Source organism: Muntiacus reevesi, chromosome 3, assembly GCF_963930625.1.
Source record: "Muntiacus reevesi chromosome 3, mMunRee1.1, whole genome shotgun sequence".
In the NCBI taxonomy this organism is placed as follows: domain Eukaryota; kingdom Metazoa; phylum Chordata; class Mammalia; order Artiodactyla; family Cervidae; genus Muntiacus; species Muntiacus reevesi.
In genome coordinates, this window is record NC_089251.1 from 239093695 (window position 1) to 239104820 (window position 11126).

Here is an 11126-nt window from a genome sequence, read left to right on the forward strand (position 1 = left end):
TTGCCACTAAGTTGAGCCTGAATAATCTGCTTAGTGTCCTAAATAACTATGAGTCACACAAAAATAAAAGTCCAAAATACTTGGTGCGCAACACACACACACACACACACACACACACACACACACATATATATATACTCCTAAATTTAATTAGGAAACTCTAAAAATGCTTCTAAGTGCATACATTCTAGGCTATATCACTTATAACTACTAAATTAGCTGAAAACACATTCCTAGGCTTCATAAAGTTACCAGCACAAACTTCACGACTATGTTTTCTTAACATCATCTAAGAGTGAATTTCCTATGTATTGCCACAGACATACAGGATCACAACACATCAACAGACTATATGAACTACTCTTGGACAGTGCTCCTTTCAGATCAGACTGTATATCAAAAATGTATGATAAACTAAACTATAGGTTGGAATAGGTTCTAGATACAAAAATTGTCCTAATTATATGTAAGGGGAAAAAATCAGTATTATTTCCCCTTTCAGATCTAGTTTTAAATATATATATTTTTTCAAATGAAGTCACACCTAACTCTTCTGGGAGTGGGGGAAAGTTTACTGGTAATAAAGTCAGTCCAATTTATCCTCTTTTAGAGAAAGAGAAAACTGAAGAAGGACGACTGGTAGCCTGGTATCAGAAGACAATGTGTAAAAAGTAGTTTCTCTCCACCTGCCAACATTCTTTGCCACTTTCAGTTTTGCTCTTTTGAAACACAGCAAAAAAAAAAAAAAAAAAAGTTTTAAGTTAAAGCATCTAACTGCTTTCGGGGAATGGGCACCTTATGTAGAAACAAAAGAGGTGGGGTAGGACACGTTACTTGTAGTTCTGCAGCCAGTAACTAACAGAACCATGAACACCTGAGGATCATGACAGCTCAGACCACGAGACACAGAGATGTCCTATAAGACAGGGACCCTGACTCTTTCCAGATTGTCCTGGAGCAGGGACACCTGACATAAAGAGGAGGAGGAACAGTGTTGCTCCTCTCTCTGCCACCTTAGCACAAAGAAGAAAATCAAGTCAATGGCTTTATAATTATCCTGACCACTGAACTCACTTGTTCTAGGAACTACAGCACATCCATCAGACATGGGAAAGGCAAGGTGGGAGCCATTTTTGGATTTAGCAACTCAATTTCCTGCTTTCCCAGAGCAACTGAACTGATATACATGACTATAGCAGCTGTTAAAACTCTGGCTGTTCCCCTTGGGGTTATTCTAATACTTCTTCACTTCCATTTCTCCAGAAACAGTAGCCTGTGTGAATGTGCTTGTAATAGCAGGTGTACAGCTTAGAGAGAGGAAAGTCAAGGACTGGTGATAAATGGCCCACCTATATTTGAGCATCTTAACTCTATTTCCTTACAAATAAAGATTGGTGTTAAGTACAGAAGTGGCAATTGAATCACTGCAAAGTGAAATGGTGTAATTTTTAAAAATACACCAAAATGCGTACAAAGTAGTATTAATCTCTCAAATTAATTACATTGAGGAAACAATGCATCTTCCACTGATATTATTGTTTTCAAAACATATTGTGATATGTTTCCAAAACATATCCTTTGGTATTCAACCCTATTTAAAATCAAGTTACACCCTACATGAGAAAATCAAAATCATTATTTTAAAAGCAGATCCACATTTTGGACCCAAAGTGTTGACCCCACTGCAGAGGCTTAACTCTGAACCACTTTGAAAGTGAAAGTGAAACTCGCTCAGTTGTATCCGACTCTTTGTGACCCCATGGACTATACAGTCCATGAAATTCTCCAGACCAGAATACAGGAGAGGGTAGCCTTTCCCTTCTCCAGGGGGTCTTTCCAACCCAGGGATTGAACCCAGGTCTCCCCCATTGCAGGTGGATTCTTTATCAGCTGAGCCACAAGGGAAGCCCAAGAATACTGAAGTGGGTAGCCTATCCCTTCTCCAGCAGATCTTCTCAACCCAGGAATCTAACTGGGGTCTCCTGCATTGCAGGCGGATTCTTTACCAACTGAGCTATCTATTTTTAAAAATCAAATGCCACCCAATATGGATGGCATTTTCACTTTTAATTTCATCCAAAGCAATTTTCTCCAAGCCTGAGGCAATTACCAAGGAAAACCTCTGTCCTATTAACCCACACTCTTTTTCAAAAAGTAATTATTTATTTACATTGTCTCTAAAGCTCTGCTTTCAGTGGGGGGGGGGGGGGGGGGGAGGTAATCAACAGGAAGGGTACATGAGTACCTACAGGGAAGACGAGGAATTCAGATATCATTCTTCTCATACTTTTTGCTCACCTAGCACCTTCATCCTCACCATGTCACAACCACATACCTGAAAGCCATAATGAGGCTACATTTTTTTTTTCTAGAGCGTAGAGGTTAAGAAAATGACTCAGTTCTGTAACGTACTGTGTTTTCCTCCCACCAAAGTCCTGAAAGCCTGCCTCTGTCTGAGCTATCAGTCTGAGTTACACAGCATGAAAAGGTACATCACGATACTGCTCCATACAGGATACCTAAATATCTTCACTTGTTCCCTGTGAAACTTGGAAATTGTAACCTCTGTAAAGATGTGTAGCTATTTAACATACAGTAAAAGCTGCAAATAATTCTTAGTTTTTGGCTTTCTACAAGTTAAGCTTAAACTGTTTCTCCTGCCAGCATTCTTTGCTGTTGTAATGATGAGATGCGCATCCCATTTAAAGCCTTTCTTGGTCAAACTACTCCACAATTCAACTCCATAGCATTTTTTCCCCCATTTTTTCCCCTTAGCTTTATTGAGATATTACAGAATGCAGTATTTTTACTTACCTTTCAAAAAAACTAAAATGGAAAAGACTGACCATCACTAATTCTTAGCGAAACTGTGGAACAACTAGAACTTTCATATGTTGCTGATGGGAATATAAATTTGTGGAATCACTTTGGAAAAATGACTGTGTCTATAAAAGATGAATATACATGCATATTCTTCTGACCTAGCAATTCCACTCCTAAGTATACATGCTATTCTGAAGTGAGATTTTTTTATTTTTTTGTATTTTGACTGTACGGTGTGGCACGCAGGATGGTTCCTGGACCAGGGATGGAATTCAGGCCTCTGCAGTGTAAGTTCTGAATCCTAACCACTAGACTACCACAGACTCCCTTCCACAGCTTTTTTTTTTTTAGTGTCCAAAGTCAATAAATAGTTTTGACTTATTTAAGTTTATAAGCAGCAATGTGAACTTAAAGTATGGGGCAGGGTGGGGACAAGTCACTCTAGCATTTTTCTAAAGACTAGTCAGTCTTTGAGAATCTTTTCCAAGGGATTCATTCCTCAGATATGAAGTTTGTATCAAAACTGAAGACATTTGGCCCTTTATAAATAGTCATGGGAAACTTCTTTCTCCCATACTTTTAGTTTGTTTTTACTGTAACAGATGGGGAAAAAATTTAGCAAAGTCATTAAAAAAAGAAAAAAAGAAAAAAAAGTTCTTCTAATAACTGTCACTCTAATGTTAGAGCACTAAAATCTGCAGAATATGAAAGATCTTTAATAGCAACAACAAAAACACTTATTATTATAAAGACAGTTTGCTTAACTGAAAATAGGTATAGGCTGAAAAAAACTCGATAGGAATTAAGTATACCTTTGGTCAAGCTTCTCCTAGGCACATTTGTTTCTAAACACCTTTACCGTACATCAGTCATTTTTCATGAAAGCATCTCCAGCACAGAAGTGTAGAACTTTTCTTTAAAATATATTCTGAAATCACATCAATGTTATAATTTCTACATTGCTTGCCAACAAGCCAAGCCTAAGTTTTCACTTGGGGGTGGGGGGGGGGGCGGTGGCCAGGAGGAAACACAACCATCGATCACCATTGAATGTTAAGTGCTTACTATAAGAATTATCTTGCTTTATGCAAACAAATATCATTTTGTTCTAATTTATATTTAAGTTCAATACTTACATGCCTCCCTCCCAAGTAAATAAATTTGGAATCATCACTATTTCATTTACCAATTTCATAAGTTGTCCCATGGGATCAGCAAACTTTTTCTGTACATGGACAGAAGGCTAATATTTTTAGCTTACAGATCATAATATCTCTGCCTGGACTACTCAGCTATAATACGAAAGCAGCCATAAACAATATGCAAATAAGTGGGTATGGCTGTGTACCAACAATGCCTTACAAAGACAGGTAGAGGATAAGGGGTTAATATCTGGAATATGAAGAGAATCCCTAAAACTCAACAGCCAAAAAAAGCAAACCAAAGGAAACATAGGCAAAAGCTTTAATAGACATTTCTCAAGAGAAGATATACAAATAGCCAACAAGCACGTGGTATGATGCTCAACATTAGGGAAAAGCAAATCAAAACTACAATGAGATACCATCTCACACGTAACAGAATGGTTGCTTTCAAAAAAATAAAACAACAAGTGTTGGCAAGGATGTAGAAAAACCAGAAGTCTTGTGCTCTGTTTTGGGAAATGCAAAATGGTATAGCTGCTATGGAAAACAGTATAGCAGTCCTCGAAAAAATTAAAAATAGGATGACCACGCTGTGTGTGCTAAGTCACGTGTCTGGCTCTTTGAGAACCTATAGACAGTAGCCTACCAGGCTCCTCCGTCCATGTGATTCTCCAGGCAAGAATACTGGAGTGGGTTGCCATTTTCTACTCCAGGGGATCTTTCGGACCCAGAGATTGAATCCGCATCACTTTTGTCTCCTGCATTGGCATCAGGGTTTTTTTCCACTACCGCCACCTGGGGAGACCAGGATGACCATAAGATCCAGTAATTCTGCTTCAGAAGAACTTAAAGCAGTGCCCCAAAGAGATAGCTAAACACTCATGCTCCTAACAGCAATAGTCACAGTAGCTAAAACAAGGGGAGCAACCTGTGTCCATCGATAGGTAAATGCATAAAAGTACATTGCTATTCAGTCTCAAAAAGGAAGGAAATTCTGATATATGATACAACATGGATGCATCTTGAGGATATTATAATATGTGAAGTAAGCCAGTCACAAAAAGACAAAGATTGTTTGATTCCACTGATGCAAGGTAATCAGAGTGGTCAAAAATCATGGAGATAGAAAGAGGAATAGCAGATGTCGGGAGTGGTGGGGAGAGGAGAAATGGGGAGTTAGTGTTCAAAGGGTATAGAGTTTCAATTATGTAAGATGAAAAGAGTTCTGGAGATAGATGATGATAACAGTTGCACAATATGAATGTACCTCATACTGAACTGTACACTTAAAAATAGTTAAGATGATAAATTTTGTGTGTATTACTCCACAATAAAAAAAAAAAAAAGGAGGAAAACATAAGACAGATAGAGGGTCCATTTCAACCCTCTGAACAAAGTCTGCTGACCAATGAACCATGACATTATATTTTAAATCCTAAGCATATCCACAGTATGCTTTTAAAGTTAATATCAAAGTACCACTTCTACACTAACAGCACTTTCCTTTTTTCCCTGCAAAGTTACAAATAAGTTTTTAGTAAAGCTCTTTGGATCAGGAGCCAGCCTCCCCGTGCTCAGAAAAATGTGTTAAATGTAAATAAGGGCTCACAAGTTTTGACTAATTAATTGCATTAGAGCAGTTGTCTCAATGACATGAAGCTTGAAATTTATTATATAAATACAACTGGCATTTCAATAATAAGGTTAAGTGATAACGGTATTAAATTACCATCTAATACATTCAGAGAAAATTATAGACTTTGAAAAAAATGTTTAGCAGTGTCTTAAAAAACACTTTTATTTTTCCTATTTGGTCAAAAATTCTACGTTTGAAACTATGCTATAATAAATTTAATTGCTGCCTAAGAGCAAAAATAAGTATAGCTACGACATATCTGTCATCTGACAAAAAGAAAGGTGTCAATATACTATGAGATAAATCATCCCAAACACATGAAAATGTTAAATATGACTTTAAAGATATAAACCAAAAATTTAAGTTCCTTTTAAGGCTTTGGGTTTTTTCATATGCATTCAATTTTGTAGGATTTTTTTTTTTTTTAAACATACTACAAATGTAATTTCAAGATGTTTGCATAAGGCCACTTTAAATAATCCATTCAGTATCATCCATGGTAGCAAACATCCTGGGTAACAGACCTAGGGATGAAGAGCATAGTTTTGGGGATTAGACCTTGTTTTTATTACTCGTGCATATCTTAGCATTGTATAGCTCTGCATAAGTTAATTATCTGAGCCCCAGATACAAAATCATAAAATGGAGTTAATATACTTCCTCAAAAAGTAAAAAAAAAATTAAAATTAAACAATACTATAGAGCATCTAAATGGAATCTTTCAAAAAGTAAAAAGAAAGCTGAACGCTAGGGTCTTAAGTTTGCTAAAAATGATTAATAGCAGCCTCCATTCCATTTATGGTTCCATCTCTATCTCAGCTGGTGATACCTGCTTAATCAATGATTCTCAGATCCAGATGCATATTAGAAACAACTAGCAGTATTTTAAAACTCCCCATGCCCTCCTCCCCTCCCAGATCAATTAAAGTTAGGATAGGTAAGAGTGTGAGAACATGTGTACTTGCTTTAAAGATACCCAGGTGATTATGTTGAAACCTGAATGCTAAGGCATTCAGCTTCTAAGTAGTTAATACATGTTAGCTAACGAGACCTGTTTAAACAATCAAAAGTAAAACTTTCAAACCAAAGATGCCTCCAAATAAAAGCTAAAGGAAGCAGCTGCTAAATCATTTCTTAATTTTTTACTGTGCCTTCAATTAGCTCCATAGTTCCAATGCTGCAAGTCAATAAAGAAATATGCAAATATGCCATGCTTGAAAACTTGTTTCAGAATCAAAACACCAATAAGGTCTCTCAAAGCAAGGTCAACTTTTGACGTTTAAATTTCAAAGAGTTAAAAATGTCTATCCACTTTGGCAAGTAAAATCACCAGCGCTAGCAGCTCTAAAGATAATGCATCCAGCTGAAATGTTATCATATTGTGATCTGAAAAAGATTAAAAGCAATTAATGCAATGAACTAGGCGACTAACACCCTGGGTTTTCCTTCAGGTTTTGCCATTAATTTGCTCTGGGCCTTCGAAAATCACTGTCTCTGTGCTTCAGATTCTCATTTGTAAAATAAGGAGTTGCATTAAATTTCTTTAAAATGACATATTACAAGGATCTAAAACTTGGAAAAGTACATACAGAAACATTCCTTAGAGCAGCAATACTCAAGAATAAGGACTAAGACGTGAAGTGAAGTCATTCAGTCGTGTCCAAATCTTTGCGATCCCATGGACAGTAGCCTACTAGGCTCCTCAATCCATGGAATTGTCTAGGCAAGAGTACTGGAGTGGGTTGCCATTTCCTTCTCCAGGGGATCTTCCCAACCCAGGGATCGAACCCAGGTCTCCAGCATTGCAGACAGGCACTTTATGGCCTGAGTCGCCAGGGAAGCCTGTAAGGGCTAAGCTAGGCCTCATAAGTTAAGGATTAGGCTAGGTGTCATAAATTACTGGAGTCATGATTTAATTAGTAAAGAATGTACTTTCAAACCTAACATTTATTATAACATATAGATTGGCCCTACCACTTCCCAAAGAACTGTCCATCTCTATAATAATTCCTTTTTTTCCCTCAGAATTAAAACCTTTTTAACATACTGGGGTTTTGAGAAAAAGAACAGAAGTAATATTGAATAATGAATAGTCAACAAATACTATATAACAGGCACTTGGAATACACCCAGGGACAAGACAAACAAGTGAAAACAGAGAAGTAATATTTTTAACATTTTTACCTTTCAAATATTGTTAACTTCTCCAAATAATACAGTAAAATGATATGGGGGAGGGGATGCTATTTTAGATAAGATGTTGAAGCATTTTTCAACTTATCTCTTCTTAAATTTGGAGAGGGCAGGACAAATTTTCTAAGATGTATTTTCTTCATATTTCAGAAATTAGATAAAGCAATGTTGTACATTCTTTTGAAGCACAGAATTTCAGTTTAACCTTTAAATCCTCAAAAGTAAAATCTGAAGTGTCTTACTACAGTCGTGCTTATCATTAGAAAGCTCTTCTCATTTCTTTTATGTAAGGTATCTGACCTCGCCTATTTTACTCACAGAATTATTTGACTTCTGAACACCCATAAAAGTATACTAGTGTATTTTGTGTATGTGCATATGCTGGGTTCTATTTTTTTTTTTTTTTTTAATAGTATCTGTCTGTGTGTGTTCAGTGATGTTGGACTCTCTGCAACCCTATGGACTGTAGCCTGCCAGGCTCCTCTGTCCATGGGATTTTCCGGGCAAAAATATTGGAGAGAGTTGCCATTTCCTCCTCCAGGGGAGCTTCCTGGGTCAGGGATCCAACCCTCCACTCCTGTCTCCTACATTGCAGGCGGATTCTTTACCACTGAGCCATGGAGGAAGCCCAAATAGTACCTTAGTCTAATGCACTTTCAAATCCACCAATTTAATACTATTTTATTTTGAGATACCTGAATACATTTCAGTATTCCTGAAGCTCCCTTTAGAGGTTCATGCTTTTATGATTAATATCTTCCTGCCAATTTACTTCTTTCCCCATACATTATATATATTATGAAATATATGAAAGAATATATATGATTATATCTAAATAATGAAAAATCTGGGTAAAGAATAGGAACGGAAGTCCACAGAAATACAGCTATTTGCAGAGGGGAGAAGATAGCTAATTGGAAGAAAAAGAATTAATTCACACACTGCATGTTTCCTCTACGTAAGCATTATACTAAATATCTTTTATATTAGTCATGCTGCTTGGAGACTTTTCCATGTTTCCTCTAGACAACTGCCAATGTTCGAATGGTCTCTGATGAACAAACATGCTGTGACCTGCTTCTAAGGAAACGCGTGTCATGTTCCGGGGTAAAAAATGACTTTTCTTCTCTCAAATCAAGACAACTGTGCAACTCTCATTCATTAGCTATAAAACAGACTTTTCCTTACCGATTCTTTTCTGAATGTTCATAGTCTCTTGAGAGCACTGCTGTGTTCGGATTAACTATAGGGAAAGAAATTGAATTGGGGGAACACTTGAAGGAAAATGTTACACTTTCCCAAAGGGGTTTCCCGCTTCAGAAGTTCAACTAGCGCCCATGTAAAGCCTTCACTGTTTACCAAGACGAAGGTTATTTTCAGATTCTCCCCACCTCTTGCAGAACTACCTGTTCTCATTACTGTTTACCCAAACGCTTAGCAAGGTGATTATTAGCATATCTGGCAGGAAGACGTGCTCCACTGAATATTAACTCACCATGTGACAGCCCCTTCCATTCCAATCTCTCCTAACACGTGAGGGTACAAAGAGATGCCCCGTGTTTGCGGTCTGACCCTGCGCTAGGCTTTGCCACTGGCAATTGGCCACAGGCACACACGCCCCCAATCAGAGGCGCGCACCCGGCCGGGTCCCGGAACTGTCACTGCGGGCTGACAGCTGGCACACCTTCCCGTCGCCCTCCACCCGCCGCGGAAAGCCTCCTCCTTACAGTCACCTTGACACGGCTCACCTGCTGAGCCTCAGCCCTCGGCCAAGGAAACTTTTTTCCCTTTCTCAGCAGCTCACTTACAGGTACCGTCCGCCGGTCTCCCAGAGCCCCAACAAGGAGCCCTTTGTTACCATTTTTGCTCCCGGAGTCCTTACCCAATTCTTGGCATTCAGCTGCCCTTTAGCAACTCAGAGCAGCCCGGTAGGAAAGCAATCAAAACCCACCGAGCCCCCACCCCGGGGCGGCCTCCGAGGAGGCCGGGAGGAAGCAGCCCCGTCGGCCGCGTGTCCCGCGGCTGGTGAATTCGGTCGCCGACGGGGCGGCGAGCTGCCAGCCAGGTGACGGGTGAAGGCCCGGCAGCTCTCGCCCTCCCGGGTGAGGGGCGGCGCGGCACTCGAAGCTTACCCTGCGGGTGCGGCCGGCGGGAGCGCCGCCGGAGCGTCCTGCACGCGCGGGGCTCGGCCGTCCATCGCCTTGCGGGGCGCTGCGCGGGCTCTGGCTCCGAGGCAGCGCGTCACTGCTGGAGTGGGAGAGGCCGGCGGGTCAGGGCGGGACGCTCGTTTACCCGAGGCCCGAGCGGGGCTGGCCGCACGTCAAGAGCCCGCCCGAGCCGCCCCCAGCCCGGGACCCGCCCGTCCGCCTCCAGGGTGCGCTTCCACCTGCGGGCCCGGCTCCCCGTCCGCGGGCAGCGCCGCCGCCGGGTCTAGCGGCCGCCCGGAGCGGCGGCGGCAGGAGGCGGCGCTGCAGCCCCCGCCCCGCGAGGTGACTGGGTAGCCATTTGGCGCCTCTCGGGGAGGGAGCGGAGCTGCCCAGGCTGGAAGGAGGAGGAGCGGGGCGAGGCGCACAGGCACAGCCGCCACGCCGGCAGCGCGATCCCGGGCTCCGCCGGCCGAGTTCGCACAAACAGAACGCCCTGGGAAAACTTTGCGCGAAGAAAAGTTGGGAGGGCGCCTTTGTTTTTTCCCACCCAGGGTTCCTACTTTCTTTTCAAAAGGGGACAGTGGCTCCCTGTTCTCTCCCGCGGCTTCCTCTCCCACTCTTCCCTCCCCCGGCCGGCGCGCTCGCGTTCGGCTCCCAGCCGGGACTGGGAGGAAGAGGGGAGCGGCAAGCCTCTCCCAGGCTCTGCCCCGCGCGGGCCGGGCCAGACAGCGCCTCCTCTGCCCGTGGGCGGGTGCCGGGCGCTCCGGATCCTCTCCCCGGGCCGGCTTACTCACCCTGCCCCATCTCCCTCCCTGGAGCCCGGGAGCTCGCCGCCGCCTCCGCCTGTTGGCCGCCCAGAAGTGGCGATGGGGCTCGGCGGCATCAAAGCGAGACAGGCAGCGAGCCGGAGAGAGGAACGGGGCGGGGGTGGGAGAGCACTGAGCGGTAATTTCCTTCCCCCGGGGCTTCGGGGTCCAGCTGGGGAAGCCGAACCGAAAGGAGGCTCCCGCGCGGCGTGTTCTCACCCCCACCGCTAGGGCTTCGCTTCGGGAAGCCCAGCCGGACAGGTGGGGAGGAAGGGAACGTACCCCCTTGCGGGAACCGGAGCGGAGGACCTGGGGGCTGCGGAAGTACCGGGAGAAACCCGCAGGATGGGGCCTGCAGCTTGCCCTCCCTGCAGTC

The 11126-nt window shown here is 42.4% G+C and overlaps 1 protein-coding gene across 6 annotated transcripts in view; it reads right to left on the minus strand.

The window, feature by feature from the left end:
* Positions 1–11126, minus strand: part of COBLL1 (cordon-bleu WH2 repeat protein like 1) — a 166929-nt gene extending 155803 nt beyond the window's left edge. For 2 of the 6 annotated variants that reach the window (XM_065931671.1, XM_065931668.1), the window contains exons 1-2: positions 10739–10821; positions 9930–10044 (exon numbers count right to left, since the gene is read on the minus strand). In XM_065931671.1, the coding sequence (XP_065787743.1) occupies positions 9930–10044; positions 10739–10748 (125 nt within the window). In that variant the 5' untranslated portion in view covers positions 10749–10821. Of the gene's footprint in view, positions 1–9929; positions 10045–10738; positions 10822–11032 lie in introns of those variants that run through there. The other 4 variants (XM_065931666.1, XM_065931665.1, XM_065931669.1 and 1 more) reach the window with 3 other exon arrangements.